At 45.1% G+C, this 23,230-nt stretch overlaps 1 protein-coding gene and 1 long non-coding RNA gene across 19 annotated transcripts in view; both read right to left on the minus strand.

Moving 5' to 3' along the window:
- Positions 1–23,230, minus strand: part of NCAM1 (neural cell adhesion molecule 1) — a 312,825-nt gene that overhangs the window by 62,629 nt on the left and 226,966 nt on the right. For all 18 annotated transcript variants that reach the window (XM_009187300.4, XM_009187296.4, XM_003910714.5 and 15 more), the window contains exons 2-7: positions 6,722–6,796; positions 4,673–4,891; positions 3,530–3,673; positions 3,002–3,139; positions 1,771–1,888; positions 1,148–1,317 (exon numbers count right to left, since the gene is read on the minus strand). In XM_009187300.4, coding sequence (XP_009185564.1) covers positions 1,148–1,317; positions 1,771–1,888; positions 3,002–3,139; positions 3,530–3,673; positions 4,673–4,891; positions 6,722–6,796 — 864 coding nt within the window. The remainder of the gene's footprint in view (positions 1–1,147; positions 1,318–1,770; positions 1,889–3,001; positions 3,140–3,529; positions 3,674–4,672; positions 4,892–6,721; positions 6,797–23,230) is intronic.
- On the minus strand, positions 11,103–18,676 carry LOC103877910. The gene is made up of 2 exons (XR_637832.4): positions 14,115–18,676; positions 11,103–11,250 (listed from the first exon to the last, which is right to left on the minus strand). It is a non-coding gene; the product is annotated as an uncharacterized LOC103877910 (long non-coding RNA).

The following is a 23,230-nucleotide window of genomic DNA, read 5'->3' on the forward strand; positions in this document are numbered from 1 at the left end:
GAGTGCTGGGATTACAGGCTTGAGCCACCGCGCCCGGCCCTTATCTGTGTTTTCTAAACAGACGTGCGGAGAGACTCGAGGGCCATTAGGTTAAACGTTTCTCTGCAACCAATTCTTTTTTCAAGATCAGGTCAAAATGCCTTTCAGTTCTGAAATGAATGGAAGTTTCCTGAGTTTATGAAGATGAAGTGAGCAGGGATGCAAGGGCTCTTCTATGACACTGTTTCACACAGGCCAGGGAAGGAAGCAAACATGGCAAAGCAGCCAGCCTGTCGGCCACTAAAGTTACCAAGGGCCTATGCCAAGTCTGGCACTGTTTGGAGTCACAGGGATAATGCCGTGTATGACAGCCAGGGTTCTGCTATCTTGAAGTTTACACACTAGTAGAGGTAGGAGACAGACAATCCCCAAAACAAATATGCAAATGACATGTGTTCAGGTACTGTTAGGTACAGAGAAGAAGATCCAGTAAGAGTCACGAGAGAGAGATGAGTGGAGGTGGGTGGGGGTGGTCGCAGTGCAGGGGGAGCTGAATTAGCCAGGGCAGTGGAGGAAGGAGCCATTGAGAAGGTGAGTTTGAGTTAAGATCTGAATGGTGGATCAGAAGAAGGCAGTTCAGAGTGGGTCAGAGGGAAAGACAGTCCAAGCAGAAGGGATACCAAGGGCAAGGACCCTGAGATGAGGAACAAGCTTGGTATGTCTGAGCGACATGAAGAAGGCCTGTGTGGTCGGAGAACTTTACATGTGCAGCAAAGTGAAAGAGATGAGGCTGGAGAAGAAGGTAGGGGCTAGTTCATGTCTGGTCTCGTAGGCCATTGCAGGGAGTCTGGCTTTTATTCTGGTTGCCATAGGGAGCCACTGGAGGCTTTCAAACCGATGAGTGGCATTTTGGTCATTCTGGCTACTGTGAGAGAAGGGAATGAAGTGGACCAATAGGGAGAGTCAGGGAGGCCAGGTATGAGACCGTCCCACTGCCCAGGTGAGGATGATGGTGGCTTGGACTAGGGCTTAGGTGGTGGAACTGGCAAGAAATGGGTGCACTGTGTTATGTTCTGAGGGAGAGTGACCAGGGTCTTACTGATGGACTGAATGTGCAGAGGAAGAGGAATTGTGGCAGAGCAGTGACCTGGGCCCCCATTGCCCTTACCGAAGACTTTGAGGTGGATGGTCGCATCCTGCTCGCCAGCCTTGTTCTCAGCAATGCAGATGTACTCAGCCTCGTCGTTCTTATCCACCTTTTTGATGGTCAGCTGGGAACTATCGTCGCTGAAAATGTACTTCTCGTCATCTTCCTCTTGCTCTATCTGTTCCCCATCCCTAGAGTGTGTAGAAAGACAAAGTAGCATGATTTCGACCACAGAAGTAAGACGTTTATTTTTAATTAGGTTCCATAGAATGCAGACTGAGTCAATGGGAAAGACTCCTCAGTCTTCACAAAAAGTTAAGGCACCAAGCTGAACGTCCACAATCACCCTTTATTCCTCTATTCCATCCTCTGACTATCCAAGAGCTGCAACTGTACCCACAAAGGTTTAAAAGTGGGCTCCCAAGACCACACCCTCTGGCTCTGACTCTGCCCCTACAAGGCTGAAATTGAAGGAATAATCAATGCACAAGCAAGAGAATCTTAAAGAAAAGAGTCCATTCTTCTCCTGGGGTTGATATTCCTAAGAAGCCCACATCCATTTCACTGAGACACTAACATGGAGCAGACTTCATGATGCCCCATCTCCTCTAGTCCATGATAAAAGGCATGAGCCAGTGTCTTACTTTGTCCAGCTCATGGTGGGTTCCGGGAAGCCTTCGGCATCACACACCAGGGTGACAGACTGGCCGAGGTTGGCGGTGGCATTCACAATGTTCTGCCTGGCCTGGATGGTGGGTGGCACTGAAGGAAAAAAGGGTGTCATGGGGTGGTTGTGAAAATTTGGAAGAACCCAATGGCCTGGAGAAGAGACACCACTCCAGGTCAAGAGTTCTCAGCCTGTGGGACAAACGTCCTGTGCAGCTACAGAGTTAGTGTCAGGAATCAAAATTCGTGTATATACTAAATAACTTCTGCAAACTGAATAGACAGTTCTCCTACAAACATGCATTTTTTTTGTTTTTCATTAGTTGAGAAGCTATAATAATACATTTTATTCATGTTAAGATGGTATTTAATTTATAGTTGCTATTTTTCATTATATATTTTCTCAGTCAATGTATACTAAACTTAATAACTACTAGAGTCAGAGGAACTCGATGTTAAAAAGGGGCTCTTCATACTGGAAAAAGTTGGACATTACTGCTCCCAGTGGTTAAATGGTTAACACCAATTCGAATGCATCAGCTACAAAAAAGAGTGCCATTTGTCTAGGACTGTGATAAACAACCTTGCACAAAACTGTTTTTTACCAAAGGAATGAGAGGGGGAGAGTTTGGCCAAAAAAAAAAAAAGAAGAAGAAAAAAAAAGAAAAATGTGTCAATAGTCAAAACCACTCAACCCTGATTTACTTATTTTCTTAGTACTGACATTATAATTTCCTGTAAACGTCTTGTAAATGTCAGATCGATTCCATGGGTGTGTTTATTTGACACTGCAGATTAAGAGTAATAAGCCTATGGACCACAATTCTGACTATTCTGAGGCCTGAGTTGACTGTAATATTTTCTTTGAACATTTAAGCAGAGGACTAACTTCACAATTATGGTAACATCAAGGACAATGAGGATTAATAGGTAAGCAGTGGGAAAGTTTTTAGTGCTGCAGAACAGTGAAGGACATTCAATTGCTGCACTAACATCCCCCATAGTTGAGGGAAGATCCAACAGGCAAGTATATTTAAAAAAAAAAAAAAAAAGAAATCTAGATGTTAAGGTGGGGAGGGTATTTAGCTGAGAGGGATGATTGAGTCAGGACAGGATTTAGTTTACAGACCAAAGAGGAAGTTAAGAGAATGATTTTGGAGAACCAAGGTTGTAGCAATGCAGATATCAGGAAGAACGGGATCTCCTCACCATTCACAACGACCTGAATGTCCTTGAAGTTGATCTCCCCCCGTGCCAGGATTCTGCCCTCACAGCGATAAGTGCCCTCATCTGTTTTCTTGATGCCCCGGATCTGCAGGTAGTTGTTGGACAGGACTATGAATCGGACTAGAAGACATAAGAGGCAGGTTCATCCAAGAATCAGTCAGAAAGCTCTGGTATCTGCAGAGAGAGGGCTGAGTCTCTTTCCTGTTTCCTAACTTCAGTCTTAGAAGGTGGGGTTTTAAGCCCAAATAAGAAAATGTGTCCCTGGCTTTGAAATACAGCCAAGAGTAAATGTCTATTAGAAATTTGTCTTTTGTACTGGAGAGAAAATCAAGTACCTAAGTATACCAACTTCAGATATACATCTATTCAGGACCCAGAAACTGCATGAGGGCTCGGGCGCACATGAATCTGAGTTTGGACTGGAATGCCTCAAGGGGTTGGTACAGGTGAAAAAGCTAGGGAACTTGGTGCCCTGGGGAAAAGGCAGCTTCCAGGAAATTCAGGTCTCACCATCTTTTTTCAGGATGACATCTCGGCCTTTGTGTTTCCAGATGATGGTCGGCGGGAGGGAGCTGACCACGTCACACACAATCACGGCATCTTCCCCCTCCCGGAACTCCTGTGGGGTTGGCGCATTCTTGAACATGAGTTTCTCTGGAAAATGAGCAGAAGAGTGAGGGAAAACAGCTGCTTCTCCCACAAAGATCCCCTTTCACTAGAGCCATGCTACCTGGACTTGATTCCTGGGCAAGTCTCGATCCTGATGTACAGCTGTATAAGAGGGGCACCCTCATAGACGTCAGGCAGAGCAGCTGGCCCAAGCATAGGTTGCAACCAATATCTGCTCACTGAGTGCTAAATTTATCACATTTTGTGCAGAAAAGGGCCTACAGAACAAAAGGAATATCTTCACCAAGGGTTCCTTGTCATGCAGGATAATGCCAGTGAAGCACAGGTTATAGGTAGAATGAACTGGTGGAACATCCATTCCCCAACGAATAGTAAGAGTCATCAGTCCTTTTCTTGTCTCCTATTCAAACTCCCAGCCCCACCCCAACTTTCTACAGCAGAGAGAATGCTGATGAAAAGAATAGAAAAAAACCGTATTTAATGGCAATAAATACCGTACTATCAATACTGTTCCATTAGCTGTCACCCACCATTACTCCAACCACCAGGATGGATGTGTGATATTAATAACAAGGTAACAAGATGTCACCCTCAGATGGGGTTTCAGAGGCAATAGGAACTGCCTGCCCTGAGTGGCGAGAGTGTTCAGATAATGATCCCCCACCCCACTGAGCCCTGGGCTCCATTACCAGCAGGGGAGAGGGAAATAAGAAGGGAGAAGAGCCCAAACTGTAGAACAGTCAGCCAACATTTGGTGAAGGGATGGAGAAACCCGTACCTGCCCTCTGGGAACTGTGTAATTTGAATTTTGAGAATGAATGCTTATGGGGGAGTAGCTGTGACCAGTGTGAACCACGGTTGTGAGTTCTGGGTTGGCCAAGGTCAGAAAAGACTTAGGGAGAGAGAACGGGACTGGTCAGGCCCTCAGCTGGTCCCTCTATCATCATTTCCACCTTTCTACTACCCACGTGTCTCCTTGGCAAGGAGAGGCCAGAGAATGCAGAAGAAGAAGGAGGCTCTTACGAAATATCTTCACGTTGACAGTGGCCTCTGACTCACTGCCATCCTCGCCCGTAACCACACACTTGTAAATGCCGGCGTCGTCGATGTTGGCGTTATAGATGGTGAGGGTGGAGGAGGAATCATCATTCCACACCACTGAGATCCGCTGCTGGTTTGGGGTGAGCTTTTCTCCATTGGGGGAGAACCAGGAGATGTCTTTATCTTTGGCATCTCCTGCCACTAAAGAGGAAGAGATTATTTTTAAGCTACTGAAGTTGAAAAGACTAAGTCCCCTCCAGACTGACAGTGGCTGATCAGTACGAGTTACTGAACAACGGATCAGTCAAGTCTTGAACATCAGGGAGGGGCGAGTATGGCTGCTAGAATGACGTGCAGCCCTTCTTCGGCTTCTGCATTTAACTATTATATACTTAACACCTCTTACAATATTTGGAAAGAACTCAACAACCACTTGTGCTAGTTGTTATCATGATCCTATCCCTAATGATGGAAGAGAAGAGATATTTGTTGAGAACTACTGTGTGCTGGGCACTAAGCTAGGAACACACATGCCTCACAGAACGGGTAACCAAGGGAATTCGTGTATTTAGGATTTGGGCTCCAGAGCCTAACTGGTCTGAGTCGACTGATCAGCTTGTTTTCGAAGCCTTGGATAATGGGTCTCCTGAGCTGCAGGTGAGAAATACTGGCTAGTATAGGGGTGCAGATTCCAACCACTTTTTATTTTTTATATTTTTTTCCCGCCACGTTTATTCTAGCATCTGCCTGCACAAACTGGCATGACTGTCATTTCAGCACCCCCTGCTCAGACAAATTCATTTCCTTGCATGCTTCAAAGAAGGTGGCCAGAACCACCCCTTCCTTTCCCCAGGCACCAATGAGGAGGAACAGACTGCGGTGGCTGAGCTGCCCCGGCACTGAGCTAGAACAGGGCTCTGACACTGACACTGCCCAGGACACTGAGCTGGAAGGGCGCTCAGATCCGGCAGACATGGCTGCGCCCCCTGCCTCTTTGCATGGGGCCCTGCCTCTTCACATGGCACCCTTCTCAGCCCGCACCACCCAGCCCTGCACAGATGCTTAGTATGGAAATGAAGCAGTCTTCCTTTCAGGGCCCATCATGTTTTCAATAAATATCGCTATTTGCAAGATGTGCTGTGGGCTCCACGGCTGCGTCTCCAGATCATTGAAATTGCTATAATGAAGGCAAAGCTGGAGTGAACACATCTGACGGCCACAAGCCACCTCATCCGCGCAAATCATGACAGCATTTAAAGGCCCCTCCCTGCCAAAAGCTGCTCGCTAAATGTCACCGTTTATACCTAGCTCAGCTCTTTCCTGGTTCTTCCATGTTCTGAATCCCAGTCATGTCACATACGAGAATCTGAGGCTTAACTTGAAGCCTTTTCCTCCACAGGATATTTTCTGATAATTATCTGGGCTGTGGAAATGGGGCATGTTTTCTAAATGTAAAACAAGGTCACCAGGTCTGGCATATCTCAGAGCTCTGGTGGGGACCATGGCACAGAATATTGATATTCACAATAGACCTGGTAAACCCAGGATATATGTCCTCACAAGAAAAGCCATACCAGTATTCTATTTACCTACAGGCAAGTTTTAGACTTAGATTTTCAAGCTCTGGGGAATTCTAAGAAATAAGCCTTAAACAGATCCACCAAAGTATTATTTCTGAGCCAGTGCTGTTCTCCATTGTCATTTACAGAACTCTGAATGTATACAGAACAGGAGATGTGGGATGATTCACTATTCTGGAAGTTGTGTTGATTTTCTTAAGAAAACTCCTAGACTTCCTCTGTAGTCAAGGTGAAGTCTAAGTGATGGATTTGTTATGTTGAGGCAGCCTTTTGCAAAAGGAAGGAAGAGGCCCTGGCTCTTAAATGGCCACACTATTGACCCTGTAATAGCACGATGCCAAGAATTCTAGGTGTGGCGTGACCAGCCAGCTCACATGGCCTGGGGGCTCCTGCTCTACCCGGTGAGTTTCTGAAGCAAGTTCTAAAATGCAGCTGCGCACTGGGCACTTGCCTTGGCATAAGAAGAATTTGGACTCTCCAACGCTGATCTCCCCCTGGCTGGGAACAATATCCACCTGCAGAGAAGCTGAAAAAACAAAACAAAACAAAACAAAAACAAAGTCCAGTTCAAACATAATTCCACTTTTCAAGAATGAAACCCAGATCTTCCATTCAAAAACAGGCTTCCCAACTGACTTTAAGAAAGAGTGAAGGGAGGAGGTTGTGTGGGGTTTGAGAACTTGTGCCACCAACAGCCAGGGCCATGTGCTGCCAGGCAGAGACACGGCCCAGACCATTCTCCTATGGAATGGCTATTTTCCATCAGAGAGTGCAAGGTGCCCTGGGAGATTCTGGGTGATCTCTACCCTAAATGTTTCCAACCCCTTGAGAAGACTTATGATCTTGCTCCAAAACAGCAGCATCCTGGGATTCACAGAAATGGTGACCCAACCAATTCCTTCTGGATGTCATCTGAAGTGTCTCCACAGCTGTGTCAAGTGCAGGAAGCCTGCACTCCAGAATCAACCTCAGGGGTCTCCTGCCAGTTCCCCACGCCGTCCAGACACAATCACTAGGAGGGCTCACACTGATTTTGAAGTGGGGATGGTCAAGGTTAAATGCTCACCTTCCCTCATGACTACAGGACCAACACGCCACTTTCCATAATATCACCACCCCAATTACTCAGACACCCTTCGGAAATTCTGTAGCCCGTGCCCTGCGGAATTCCCTGGGTCCCTTGGCTACTTTCCTTGAAGTTTTATTTGAACATCCGTACGCTCTGTCATTCCACTGCACCGATAAGACAAAATACACTGCGCCAGATCTCACAGATCCCTGTGTTCATCTGCTCCTCGTTTATCTGCTGGGAGCAGATAACCATTCCTCATGAAAATAGAGTTTTGGGGTGGAAAAATGCTTTATTTCTTTGAATTCAACTTCTTTCTGCCTCTCCTCCTCTTAAGTAAGCCCCAAATCTAAAGGTAAACAGGTATTTGGTTCAGTGCCTGAGGCTTCTTCAGTCCAGTAGGAGGGAGGGGCTTGAACAAAACAGGCCGGGGAATGGAGATTCAGTGAGCCCTTCCTTCCAACAGCCATTTTCTTTTCACAGTAGAATGGAGGCAATGCTCGTTGCCATGGTGACCGGCTCGCAGGCAGAGCTGCCGCAGGTCTTGGTCTATGCTTATTTGATGGAGAGACTACAGTTGTCCTCAGCCGACTGCAGGGATTAGAGGGCCTGCTTGGGGCTGGGAAGCGGGTGAGGCCTTCCTAACCATGCCAGCAACAGACAAGGAGGTCATGGAGAAACCCAGCAGAGCCTTTAGAAAGAAAGCGGTGATGTGGTGGAGACAGGGATGGAAAACGGAAAGAGGAGGGCGTAAGGGGAGAAATGGGGCCCTGGGCAGAGGCAGGGGGAAGATGCTGAGCTGTCCTCTGTGAAAATCAGAGGAGAAAACCCAGACTTCCAAAAACTGGTTTGGAAGAAATAGAGTAATGCAGGGCAGCTAGTTTCTCCCCCGCTCAGACCACCACTACCAGCTCCCTGAGGCTCAGGACTGAATTCTTGCCTGAGAGCAATAAAAGGTCTTCCCCTACCGCTCCACACAGAGCTGTGCTGGAATTCTACGCCGCAGGGTCACTGCGCGCAGGTGCAAGTGTGATTAGCTGTGGCTGCTTTCTCCTGTCATTCTCCTCAGGATGGAGTTCAGGTGCCACTTGATTCTACACTGTGAGAGCCCAAAGGGGTCTCAGACATCACCGCGTCCTGCCTCCTCATGTTCCAGATGAGGAAAAGGTGAAGTGACTTCCCTCTGGTCACTTCTAGCTAGCGCTAGCATGGCCCCAGAGTCCAGGCCTCCTGGCTCCAGGTAGGTGTTCTTTCCACGATGCAATGCTGCCCCTGCACAGAGGGCAAAACGTTTCCATTAACTAGAATACACCATCTGGGGACCCCAAGTAACCCTTGGATTCACTATCCCTTAACAGAACACAGACAACCCATGAATTGATAAGGGCCCATCGTATCTTGGGAAGCATGGAACTTTACAAGAGAGCTGCAGGCCAGTGTTATCCATGCTGGGGCCAGCCAGGACCTTCCCTGTACTTCCTGCGGCTTTCATTCTCTGGGGGATACAGGCTTATGAAGCCCAGAAGCTGTGTCTACACCATGGTCACCTAAGTCCTGATCTTTTCTGGAGTTCACTGGGGCATTCCTGAAAGAATGAGAAGCTGAGTCCCCCCGAGAAAGTTTGCTGGACCATATGCTGAGTATTAGCAGCCAGCTTCAACATACGGATCCTGTTACCCTCGTTCAGCCCTTACTGCTTTGAGAAGGATATTCTTATCCCAAGTGAAAAAACAGCCTTCATTTGTTCAGCTCTTTTCAAACAGAACACGACTCTCAAGGGGCAGGAGAACACAGCAAGGCTGAGGAGTTTTCATATACAAATGCAGCCAGGATCTATCTCTGGGCCATGAAGAGAAAAGGGAAACAAGGCTTTCAAAGGAATTCCCTGCTTAACAGGATCCCACGCACACATTTATCATCACAGAAGTTTTTAAAGGAAGAGATATCCATTTAGACGCCTGGCCTTTTGCACACATGGAAAAGCTAGTGATTCCTCCCTCAAAACACCAGAGACAAAGCTGGCCCAGAGGAACCCCAGACTCTCTGGAAATCAACGCTTGGATGTTTTCCACTGCAGCACAATGGCTGATCATTCTTCCCCAAACACTAAGCGTTGAAATACTAGGTTTAATGATAGTAAGTGGAAATCCTGCTTTGATCTCAAAACTCCTTCCCTCCATTGCTTGCTGCCCGGTCCTTTCCTATTCTGTTACTACTTTCATTGTTCCCAATAAAAATTCCTACCTCAACTTTCACCTTTTATTTTCAGTTGCATATGTAAGTGAAATTTCATCACTAGGCATAACTCCACCTTAAAAGGCACTTATGTAAACATTTCTCACAGACAAAGTATCTCATCTCTTGCTTTCCATAAACACTCCTTGCGTACATACTGCATCATCTTAGCTGGATTCAAAGACACGTGCTTATGAACCTAGGTGTTGGGCTGGGCAGGACCCAGGGGCAGGGACGAGAGGTGCTTCCAACAGCGCTTCCCATGCCTCCGAGAAGCACTCATCCCCCAAGGTCTCTTTTGTAGACAATTCACACTTTCCAGTTTACAAAACACACTTCATTATTTCATCAGACTGTTCTGAGGGATAAAAAGGCCAATATTATTGTCTCCACTGTATGAACGTGGAAATTGGGGCTCAGAGAAATAAAATAACTTGCTCAGGGTCCCTTAGCTAATGAGCCCTAAAACCAAGATTAAAAATCATCTAATTCTAAGGCTTGAGCTCTTCCCCTAAACCCCTCAACTACTGTAACCTTCTGCCCATCTCCAAATAGGTTTATTATAACCTATTAGTTACCATTTACACTCTTTCCAAATCATGGGCTAGAAAGAGCACAGTCTTTGTACAAAGATCTAATATCAGTCGGGCGCAGTGGCTCACGCCTATAATCCTAGCACTTTGGGAGGCCGAGGCAGGCGGATTACAAGGTCAGGAGATCGAGACCATCCTGGCTAACATGGTGAAAACCCATCTCTACTAAAAATACAAAAAATGAGCTGGGTGTGGTGGCACGCACCTGCAGTCCCAGCTACTCGGGAGGCTGAGGCAGGAGAATCACTTGAACCCGGGAGGCAGAGGTTGCAGTGAGCCGAGATCATGCCACTGCACTCCAGCCTGGGCGACAGAGCGAGACTCCATCTCAAAAAAAAAAAAAAAAATCTAATATCAAGTTGCTGCCATCATTTCTCTCCTGGTTTAACTATAACTGGCTTCTTTGCTCATAGATAATCACAGCATTATAGCCCCTATTTTACATATGGGTAAGGGATGCTTAGAGCCATAAGTGATTATAACGATAGGGTCAAGATTCAAGCCTGGGTTGGAGTCCCAAGTCCAGCCATTTCTCCCACACTATTCTATCCCTTGTTCACAGACAGAAAAAAAGGTTCTATCTTTTGAGAACCGAACAATCTCCCTCTCCCCACCTCAGCTGAGTAAAATAGCCCCATGGGAGACTGATGTATTTTGAAATGTGTTTTCTGTTTAAATGTCTTTTTTTATTTTAAATTGATGCTATGTTCTGAAAGGAATGCCAACTCTTTTAGCAAAAGGCTTCAGGTGTAAATAGATGTTTTGTAACTCCCAACTCCCTAGCAGAAGTAGGCTATAAAGTCTCAGCTGCTGAAGAAAAGTGAATTAAAATTTAAGTTCCTAAAAGATGCTCAGGTGCTTATCAGAAGAGGTGGGCAAAGCAACAGAGAATAATTTGTTTTGATTTCAAAAAAGAGTTCACATGAATCAGCAACTTCTTGCAGTAGTTTTATTTTATCGGTTTTCTTTTCAGATTCCAATGGGCTTGAGGAGGGAAGAGCTGACAGCAGACAGGGAACCAAGGTCTCTCCCGTGGTTAATTGAAAATACTTTCTTGTCAAGATGTTACAAAGACACTGGAGGCTGAGGAAGACATTACAGATGTTTAGGGCCCAGGGTCAATGTAGACACACCTGAGCAAGATGCTCTGATCACCAATTTAAAGGACAGGTGAAACACAGAGGATGAATCTCATCAGTGACTATGATGAGATAAGGGAGTTTTCTATAATCTATTTAATAATGGCCATGGACTTTTGAAAAAGGCATTAAATTACAGCTATATGTTTGTCTTGTTGGCTATCATTCTAGAAATGAGACTTAAGTATTGCTAAACATAACCACTATAATGGAGATTTGGTTTTGTATTTTTCAAAGTATAACTGAATTCTAAGGTCTCTTTCATTTGGCTACACCTGTGGGAAATCCAGATGCCCAGACCAGGAGCATAAGAATGGAGGGAGTGCCACTTGCCTGGGATGGCAAGATAGTTTGGCTCTGTGTCCCCACCCAAATCTCATCACGAATTGTAATTCCCATAATCGCCACGTGTCAAGGGCGGGACCTGGTGGGAGGTGATTGGATCATGGGGGCGGTTTCCCCCATGCTGTTCTCACGATAGTGAGCGAGTTCTCAGAGATCTGATGGTTTTATAAGGGGCTCTTCCTGCTTTGCTCATTCACCCTTCTCTTTCCTGCTGCCATGTGAAGAAGGTCTGTGCTGCTTTCCCTTCCACCATGATTGTAAGTTTCCTGAGGCTTCCCCAGTCATGCAGAACTGTGAGTCAATTAAACCTCTTCCCTTTATAAATTATCCAGTCTCAGGCATTTCTTTACAGCATTGTAAAGTCTGTATTACAGACTAATACAGATGGCTTGCTCTCATTATTAGCAAACTACTGGAGGGAAAATAAAGGGTCTTTTCTCCACTAAACCTACAAACTCAATGAAAGTGAAGTGGAAACGAATGTGGTCACACTACAGAGTGGTTAAGGCCAAGGACACCAGGCCAGCCTACCTGAGTTTGAATCTCAGCTCTGCCACCTATTAGCTTTATGATCTTGGCCAAGTTATTTTAATCTCTCAGTGTCTCATTGGCAAAACAGGGAAAAAACAGAACCATCCTCATGGGGCTTTGAAAAGATGAAATGAACTGACATATGTAAAGCAGATAATAAGCATTTAATACCTGTTGTGTATTATTAATCTTAATTAACCTCTAGTAACAACCCTTCCCAAAGAAATTATTTCGGTTACTATTTCTGAGGGGAGCAATGTTTTCCCTTTATGGTTTAAGATAAATCAACCTTCCAGAATAATCTAGTTTGTGGTCAGGTGGCCCAGTTCTACTCTCTACATTAAAACAAGGCATTTTATTTGCTGGTCAGAACATTACAGATATAAAAGACTGAATTTAACCACAGCCAAAAAATCATAACATGGGGGGCTCCAGACAAGTAATTCCAACGTGGTCTCAGTTTTCTTGTCTGTAAGATAGGGATAATAAAACTGAACGAAAGCGATTGGATTGTCACAAGAATTAAATAGGCAGGAGATGGTTGTGATTAAGAACTCAGGATCTGGAGTCAGGGAGGTCCGGGTCCAAATTCCATCTCTGACAGTTAGTAAACTAAGTTCTCAGGTGAATCTTGGAGCCTGTATTTCTCATCTGCAAGTGAATATAATGATCCTATTCATCTCAAAGGGATACTGAAATTATTTAGAAAGGTAATGTACATAAAGTACCAAACACAAGGTCAAGCTGTGTGTATGTTTTTAAATGACAGTACATATGACAGTACTTTGAACTTACACACACACGTGCACACACACACACACACACCTTGCAAACAAACACAATTCCCAATGACACATGTAATAAGAATGAGATAGCAGGGGCCTCTTATATACTATTGAATTCAACCTGTCTAAAAATCTACTAAGGGATGTGTGCTTGTGTGGTGTGTATTTACATTTTTGTGTATGTGTGGATACATCCATTGAGAGTTGATAAAAAATATGTGTGTGTATTAATAGAATAATGGAACTTGTCAGGTTGATATTGTTGCAAGAAATAGCTGGACATAAGTAAATGTATCTCATTTTGGCAGAGAGAAGAACCAATACATTATTAGGGATGACACAGCAGTCTTGTCTATACTTGACATGTGATTCTTACAATTCCAGCTTAAGCTACTGTTGATAGTAACTGGGTGGAAGAAGAAAATGACGTAGACTGTTTAACTTTCAAATATTAATCCAAAAGCTAGAGGCCATTTTAAAGAGACTATAAAATATGTGTTTGTACAGATTTTGGCTTCTGTTTCAGTATAATGGCAGACCATACATTAATTGCCACTGGAAGTATCCTTATGGCTTAAAGCTAACTCACAACAGCAACTGAAATCACCTAGAAGTCATGCTTAGCACTGCCAGTCCTTCCGTCAGGGCAGTTGGGGTCCTCTTCTATAAATCCCAAGAATTCTATCTAATTCCTATTTAAACATAAACATCTAGAAGTGATCCAGCTAGGTTTCCAAGTCAACTGAGATAAGTTTATAACCAACTTATCTTGGGAGATGCTCTGTGTGAAGTCCCCACAGGCCCCTGGGCCCCTGGGTTTCCCCTGAGGCGTAAAGCAGCCTGGAGAATGAAGGAAACCCCTCTTGGAAGCTGCAGTCTTTTCTGGCTAGGAATATTAGTGCATAGCAGATGTGTGAAAGCAGAATTTGAGACAAAAGGTGGAGGGAAAGATGACTCTTGGTAGGTTCATTTTTTATGCCACCGGATAAAGAGAATGGAGCTTCCTGGTATAAAGACGAGCCACACAGACAACTTTCAGATACTATATAGACATCTCTAAACCAAATGCACTTGAAAGAGACACTTGGGCTCGTTACACTCATACAGCAAGCTGGTTTCCACAATCTATCATTTTTAATAAAGTTACCTGGACTGGGTATTGAGTCATACACAAAAACCATGCAGCAAGCAGTCCTGGTAAAAATTCTGCTTAACCCCTGCCCCCAAATCCTATGACTCTTCCAAACAGAGTGAAGGTGGAAAGGATAGAGAAGGTGAATATGGCTTCAGAATCCTTCAGCATTCTGTCTAATATGACATCATAATTGATACTCTAATATTACAATAAGGAAAGATATTGAATACCCCTGCACAAGTGAGCCCTGGATGATTATCCGATATTTTATTACCATACTCTATCCTATGCAACACTAGTAACCAAACAACAGAAACCAACTAGCCAGAAGCAGGAGGCTCTATTTCTTAGCGTAATAAATTATATGAGCTGCTGGGAATCAGGCATAATTGGGGACTGGCTCTGTTCCATGGGGGCTGGCTTCAGATCAGAACACAGAGCCAAGCCAGATAACGGCTTCAGTTCTCTTGGCCTCCTAAGTTCCCTGGGTCAAATTAGCATTTCATTACGTCCGATTTAGTTTTATAGAAAGAAGTGAGTGGTTTCGAACCATGGTTGCTGCCCCTACAAACCACCTAGCTGCTGGAAATTGTGGCGAATTTCACATAACAGCGTCCTGTGCTTCTGGTTATAGGGCAAGATAATCTACACGTTGGTTGATCTCCTCAGAAGTGATAGAATTATGTGGTTCCCAGGCTCTCATTCCCACCATCAATTCCCAGCCCCCAAAAGGCACCCAGTTCTTTTTTCTTTTCTTTCTTTTTTTTTTTTTTTTTTGAGATGGAGTTTTGCTCTTGTTGCCCAGGCTGCAGGGCAATGGCATGATCTCACCTCACTGCAACCTCTGCCTCCCAGGTTCAAGTGATTCTCCCACCTCATCCTCCCAAGTAGCTCAATTACAGGCCCACACCACCAATTAGCATGCCTGGCTAATTTCTGTATTATTTGTAGAGATGGGGTTTCACCATGTTGACCAGGCTGGTCTCCAACTCCTGACCTCAGGTGATCCAACCGCCTAGGCCTCTCAAAGTGCTGGGATTACTGGCGTAAGCCACCGCTCGTCACCCAGTTCTTACTAGGAGCCCGCTGGAGCATCTTAATGGGCAGTCAGAAGAAATGACTCAAAGGGAGCATAAGCAAGAGCAGGAGACAGACATGTCCTAGACCAAAGCTGTGGATCAAGCACATAGCCAGAGACTCCCGCCTGACTTGATGATACACGCCTGCTTGTTTGTTTTCTAGTTTTAACAGTCTCATAAAAGAAGAGAATGCTCTCCAGATGTTATTGCTTCCTACCAAAGTAGCAAAAACAATCAGAAGTATCTCCATAGAGCTCCACAAGGGCCACATTCCAGGCCAGGAGTGAAATCCTTTTCAAGTGGACATTAGCCCAGTCTTATATAGAACACAACAGGTGAAGGCAGGAATGTCTCGCAGCCTCATGCACTGAGAAGCAGACAGCCAAGGGCGAGGGGGTCTGCCAAGAAGAGGTGAACCTGGCCTAATGATAAGTACAATTTTTCCATCTTCTACTACATTGGAGTCACGGCCAGGACTGCAGAGCCATTTACTAACAAAGGAGGTTAGAGCTGGAAAGGACCTGATGCTTATCTCCAACCTGTTTATTTTATAGGTAGGGAGACACCAGGAGCAGAAATCTGGGATGCCTGCAGAGAAGTCTGAAAGCCATGGGGTTGGCCGTTGTACTGACACTTGACCCAGGGCTTTTTATTGCTTCTGTGTCTCATTTTCTTTTTGTGTCCTCAGTAGTTATTTCTTCAACTGTTTCCTCTTTGCCTGCTCTGTCCTGGTCTCACCTCCATCCTAATAGAGCCCTTCTCTCATTAAATGGAGAGAATAGCTCTATTAAGCACAGCTAAATAAGCTGGACAAATGGTGTGCGCTCTGCTAGTCCTGTGGCAAGCTGATTAATCCATCCAGTGCCTCCCCCGACCCCAGGGGCACTTTTTCACAGAAGCTCAGGTTTCTTGCTCCCTTTTCAGGCCACCTTTCCTGTTCTTTCCCTTGTCTAAGCAGTCCCTGATTGTGGGCCAGCACTTCACATGAAGCTGAATTACTAAAATGTAGAGCAAGGATGCAAATTGATGTTCGGAACTCAGCTAAGCTTCTCCAGATAAACAAAGCACAATCCATCAATCTGCCCTGATAAGCCAGGCCTTCTCAGTAAATGACTGCACACTATCTGATTGCTTCCAGGAGGCTCCAGACAATGTTTTCTTTGGTCTGCTCTCCTGAAACCTTGACAAAATAACTTGTCGATGTTCTTTTCTTCCAGCTATAAAAAGGTACTGATACAAGGCGAAGCATTTCCCTCTCTCCCAACTGCTTTTGCCAACATGGCAAGAAGTTGGAATTATATCTTTCAATATTTGTCCAGCTGTTGTTTGCAGATGTTGTATTCTTTACATTCAGAAAATAGAAATTCAGAGAATGCTAGCATGCAACTTCATCCTGAGAATTTTAGATCCTGCCCATGCCTTTCAATAATGTCCTTATGTGTTCATTGCTTTAAGCACATCTGGGCTATTGAAGATACAAAGGCTTACAATCTCTCCAACAACCAGTGCAAAGAATTGTTAAATTTGGTTTATATCAAGTGGAAAATTCCACATTCATATATATATACACATATGTGTGTGTGTATATCTATGTATGTATATGTCTGTCTGTCTGTCTGTCTATCTATCTATCTATCTATCTACCTACCTATCTATCTCTATCTTCTGTGCCACTGTACCAACCACTTCATTTACTCCACACAACAATCCTATGAGATAGGTATTGTTATCATCCTATTTGACACACAAAGAAATTGAGGAATGGAAAGGTTAAGTAACCCGCCCAAGGCCACAAGGTTGGTGAGTGGTAAAGCCAAGATGTGAACCCAGGGAGATCCAGCTCCACAGCCCTTGCTCTTAAGTATGTATTTCTATAAAGTCAATCTCAAAATTACCTCTGATGAAAAAGAAGTTGATTTTCTACTGGGTGAACTGGCAGGCAGGCACGTAAGAAAACAAAAATACCATCTCCTAGGAGCTATACTGATTCAGCCCCACGGATATACTGAGTCTCAACAGGGAATGGAAACAGGTTGCTGGAATTCCTGAGCCCACCTGGCTACACGCATCTCCCTGCAGTAGACCCGCCTTCCTCTCTGACTGAATTCCCTCCAACCCCACTCCTCACCACCAGTGGGTCCAGCCTCGATGTCCACGTATGGCTCAGTTCTCAGCATTGGTGGTGGACGTCAACGGGGATGGGGTCAGGGGCTGCTAGTTGGATTTTCATTTTCCCATCTATGGATTACTCTTGATCCCCGAATTTGGGCTCTGGATAAGCCATACATTCCCTTATTAAAATGTTGATAATAAAATTATCCTTTGATGATCCATAAATTGTGACTGGATCTGCCCCCACTCCCTGCAGACCGTGCATTTGAAACAGATTATTCATACAGCCACTCAACTTGTGCTGTCTCCAAGCAGCCATTCTCCTTAAGAGATCATCTGTAGAGTGTCCGTGTTAAAGGGATTCCTGTTGGAGGTCACACTCTTCTACTGGATGGAGAGTCCATTCCCCACCCCCACAACCACTGTCACACCAGATCAGATGGTGCCTGACCTGCTAGATAATACATAAACTAAGTTATACAAAATTTTGAAGGAGGTAGAGCAGAAGAAAATCCAGCCCTTTGAATAATAACTTGCCAGATAGACTACCCTGGGCCATCGTTGTTTTGCTTTCTTGAGTTAGGGAACAAATGAGCTGTCCCTGGAACCCGCAGCTTTTCACCACTAATCAGGGTAGGAAATGCCACGTCATCACGACCATGGCTTATCAGGAACTCAGAACCCAGAGTAGCCCAACCTAGGGCTGGGTGTGGAGAGGGGAGAGGAGAAGGGGCAGCAGCAGATGGTGGCTGTGGGGCGGTGCTGGCACATCCAAACTACATTCTTCCTCTGTGAGTCTGCAGTATTACATCTGGCAACATCATGATGCATCCATCCATAGAATTACCCATAGCATTACTTTCTCTTTCTCAGTTAACAGTCCTTGGGCTATGTGGATGGCCTCCTCCTGTCTTCACACGCTGTAATTTCAGAGACCCAGAAAAGTCCCACAATCCCTCCCCAATCCCCAGGCTGGTTACTGACATTCTGTCTTCATTCTTGACACTTCTACCTTGTGATTTATATGTCTAAGAACAGCAAGGGCCTCTGGCTGCTCTCAAGGTTGCCATCCATTTTTTTCCTGACTTATAATAAATCAAAGATTTAGATGGAGTCAGTTGGGAGGGCTGGGGAAATGGTTCACTGGTAGGAGTAGGGAGGTTGGGGGAACATGACCAAACACACAAACTTGGTCACCGGGATCTCCCCCATGTGCTAATTATGCTCCTGTCTTCCTGCCCAGAATAATGCTACAACCGAAAAGAACTGCTAATAAGTCATACAAACTGAATATGGAATAAGATCCTTCTATCCAGCATAGTTTTTTGTTTGTTTGTTTGGGTTTTGTTTTCTTTTTTTTTTTTGAGACAGAGTCTCGCTTTGTCGCCCAGGCTGGAGTGCAGTGTCTCGATCTCAGCTCACTGCAAGCTCCGCCTCCCAGGTTCACGCCATTTTCCTGCCTCAGCCTCCCGAGTAGCTGGGACTACAGGCGCCCCCGCCACCACTCCCAGCTAATTTTTTTTGTATTTTTAGTAGAGACGGGGTTTCACCATGGTCTCGATCTCCTGACCTTGTGATCCACCCGCCTCGGCCTCCCAAAGTGCTGGGATTACAGGTGTGAGCCACCGCACCCGGCAGGGTTTTGTTTTCATGGTAGCATTTTTATTTTTTATTTAGGCAACCAGTACATTCATGATTTTCTTAGACTTTCCTCCTCCCTCAATCCAAACCCAACTGTCCTTGACAAACTCACTTTGCTTCATCCAATAGGCAAGAGAGGCTTTGAATCCCAGTCTGTGAAATCAAAGACAAACATTAAAGACAGCCCCCCACCCGCAAGGCACAATGTCATAATATGCTTTGATGTTCAAGGACTAAAATTGGAATGGAGTCCCAACGAACCAATTCAAAGGTCAGGGACAAGTAATGAGGCTCACCCATGAGAAACAAACACAAACCAAGTTAATCAGATGGCAGCTGAGTCTCCTTTTAGGAAGAATTTCACAGAGTCTATGCTTCTTTTTTATTTTTTTAGACAGAATCCCGCTCTGTTACCCAGGCCAGACTGCAGTGGCATGATCTTGGCTCACTGCAACCTCTGCCTCCTGGGTTCAAGCGATTCTCTGGCCTCAGCCTCCTGAGTAGCTGGGACTACAGGCACATGCCACCATGCCTGGCTAATTTTTGCATTTTTAGTACAGACGGGGTTTCACCATATTGGCCAGGCTGGTCTCAAATTCCTGACCTTGTGATCTGCCTGCCTCTGCCTCCCAAAGTGCTGGGATTACAGGTGTGAGCCACCATGCCCGGCCAGGCTATGTTTCTTAACTTCTCCACCAAGGTGACAAATTCTAGTTATTTGCAACTTTAAACCAAGTAACTAAGCTTCCTTATTCCTGGATCACTTGTATTGCTGTCTAAATGAAAGGGAAAAGCCTACAAAGAGGACAACTCTTTTCAGGGCAGGCCTGCGGAAAACTTCCTCCCATCTTCAGGAGAACAAATGCCTTTTCTGGAGGTGGACGTTTACAGTGGCCACAGTGACTCTGCTTGGCATCCCAGCACCAACTCTAAATAAGGCAAGTGAGTGGGACAATGGGAAGAAACCACATACGTACACACAGGGAGACACACACACACACTCTCACACTCACACATACACACATCACCTTCCTCATCGTGTCTCCCTGGACAGTGAATTTCCCCCTGGGAATGTTAGTGACCAAAAGTCACTGGATTGTGAGTTATGTGCTTGCTTCCTAGATGACGAGAGGTGGTGATAAGACCCGTTTCCCCCCAAAACTTGTAGGTAAATTATGATGCTGAAAAACTCAAACAAAAAAACCTCAAGACGAACAAACAAAAAAATTGACCACCACATCATAGGCTTCTTACCCTCTGTGTCCTGTACTTTTTCTCTAAACCCCTGGGGCAAGGCTCTCAAAGGCCTGACAGCTTTGAACTTTCAAAGTGGTGTCAAGTCACAGTGACCAGGCAAAACTGGGTTCCTTAAAAAGAACCCAGGTCACCAGTCACTGAATTTTTCTTCCTTAAAAATAGAATCAACCTCAACAGTAGCTAAATATGGGGTGCAATAACTAGTTTCTATTCCAAATTGGACTGACAGCTCTAAAACCAAGAAGCCCTCAGACTAGTATCAATCTGAACAGATTTAAATTAGGAGTTCATGACGGATGTTTTGAAATGTAATGCTGAGAGGTTCAAGTTTCAGTTCTCTTCTATCCCTATAAGAAACTTCCCCAAACTCCATGCTGAATGGCTCTAATGATTCAGACAGCCAAGGCTGTAATTTCTGCTGCTGTAGAAACAGTAACACATCTGTCTGCTCTTAGATAGATATGGAGTCCTAGGGGTGACTGAGGAGCCCCTTTGAGGTTCTCAGGCTCTCATCATAGAGGATGAGGTGTGGCTTTTAGGCTCTCATCACAGATGATGGTGATAAAATGGGCTGCTGGTTTCACAAGGGCTGGGATCTCTCCGACGTGTCTGTCTTTTGTCTAATGGCATCCTTACCTTCATTCCCCTTTGGCTCTCTCTCTCCTCACACCCTCAAATTCCCAGGGTGAGCTTTCTGAATATGTCACAGGACTGGCAGACAAGACAGAAGTCCTTCACACCCAACAGCAGCAACAGCAGCAACAAACTTTGGTCAAAAAGAAAAGGCACTGATCTATATGAATACGTACTCCTGCTCATGCAATGTACCTTATTTTATAACAAGGCAAGCTGCCTTTATTTCTATAAAGTCATAGCTGTCAGCAACACTATTTGGCCTTTAAAGATGCCAGTATCTTATAGAAAGCTATTAAATGGTAACAACCTGACAACCATGTCTGCTAAAGGGCCAGAGTTGCCAGAATAAATGGCCTGAGAAAAAAGAGCACACAGTGCCAGTAGCGGTCCTCAAACTCCCTCTGGTACAACGAATCTGTCGCTGAGTTTCTTTCTGCCTCTGGAGGTATAAGTGACTACAGTCTACTCCTCTTTTTCAGTGTGGGGTCTACACATAGCTTCACATTTCATGGAACATTTCTCACTGAGTCCATGTAAGCAAGTTTGACACATTTTGCATAGCTTATGCAGATCTTAATACCAACACACACACACACACACAGAGAGAGAGAGAGAGAGAGAGAGAGAGATCCCCAATCTATACAATATCAGACTCTAAACTCAAATTTTTCTCCAAAACTGCTAGGTAAGTTACAAGGCTAAAAAATCAAACAAAAATAACCACCACATCAAAGACTTCTTGCCCTCTGTGTCCTGTACCTTCCCTGAACCCTTGGGGAAAGGCCATCAAACGCCCAAAATGAGTTCAAGTCTAGGGTTGGCCCTTGTCTTGGACCAAGATCCTTTTGTAATGTCACGAGGAAGACTGACCCAGAGACCAAAGGCTGAAGTCAAGAGGGTCGGGTCCAGTTTCCTCACAGAGCAAAATCTGCTGCAGTCAAACATGAATTTGGCTTATTTTTGCATCTTAGCAAAAAGCCTTGCTATTCAGCTCAGAGATGAGGCTTCTTCTTACCTGGGGTACCAGTTGCCCCAGGTAAGAAGATACCTTAGATACCAGTTGCAAGAGGCAAACCTACAAAGGTGAGAATTAGTCAAGAAAGGGAGCTAAGCACTTCAGTTGAGAAGGAAAATACCACCGTGGCAACAAAAAGAGATGGAACTAACCGGAGGACACATTAGTGAGTGTCACTCATGGCCCCTAAGGAGCCTGAGTAAGAAGCCACCCTCTATACTAATTCTGTTGATTCTCACAGCCTTCCAGAAACACCAGCTGGGACACTGGCTTCGCACCTCTGCTGTGTGTGAACATCCTGTTGCATGCTCTGAACTCAGAGGCTATTGCTAGGACCTTCCATGAGACCCTGACCAGCTGTCAGAGGGCTGGGACACACTAGATTGGAAAGAATAGAGGGCGGCCCTTTGTAGGCTTCAAAATGTGACACTTCTGGATTCTTTCTCCCATGAAAAACCAAACCAGATCACCAGAGTGCCGATGCGGGCCCATCTCCTGATCTTAACTGTCAAAATCTGACCAACGATTCTCCAAGACCATGGAATGAAGGTAAACACATATGAAGGTCAATTCTTCCTTTGTGTCCCTATAGTAATTAGCTTGTGCCTTGATCAAAGCTCTCACTGTGTTATAATGTAATGCATTATCATCTGTCTAAATCAGCAGTCCCCAAGTTTTTGGCACCAGGGACAAGTTTCATGGAAGACAATTTTTCCATGGACCGGCAGAGGGTTGGGAGGTGTTTTTGGGATAAACTGTTCCAACTGTGATCATCAGGCATTAGATTCTCATAAGCAGCGTACAACCTAGATCCCTCGCATGCGCTCCTATGAGAATCTAATGCTGCTGCTGAACTGACAGGAGGCAGAGCTCAGGCAGTAATGCTCACTGGCCCGCTGCTCACCTGCCATGCAGCCCAGTTTCTAACAGGCCATGGCCTAGTACCAGTCTGCAGCCCAGGGCTGGGGACCCCTGGTCTAAATGACTGAACTTTGTAAGGACTGAGTGTTTGCATTCCCAACGCCCAGCATAGTGCCTGGCCATGCCTTAAAGTACAGTTGTTGAAGTAACCTGAAAATCATATTGTGACCATCGTTTTCTGAGATTCACACCAGTCTAATGGTTCCCAAATGCAGGGGTGCAGGCCCTGGACCAATGTCAGGTTATCTGGTTAAGAATTACCTCCAGAACTTGTTAAAGATAGATTTCCTTGCTGCAGCCTGAAAATTTTGAATCGGTACCTCCGTGGTAGGCCACTGTGGTTCTAGTTTTAAAGTGCTCCTCAAGTGACTTGTATATACAGCCAGGTGAGGGGTCACTGGCTTAGTCAATAACCTACCTGGGAGGAGAACTGATGAATTGCAAATACCATTAAACTCAGTTAAATT

The sequence above is a fragment of the Papio anubis genome, chromosome 12, assembly GCF_008728515.1.
Source record: "Papio anubis isolate 15944 chromosome 12, Panubis1.0, whole genome shotgun sequence".
Taxonomy (NCBI): Eukaryota; Metazoa; Chordata; class Mammalia; order Primates; family Cercopithecidae; genus Papio; species Papio anubis.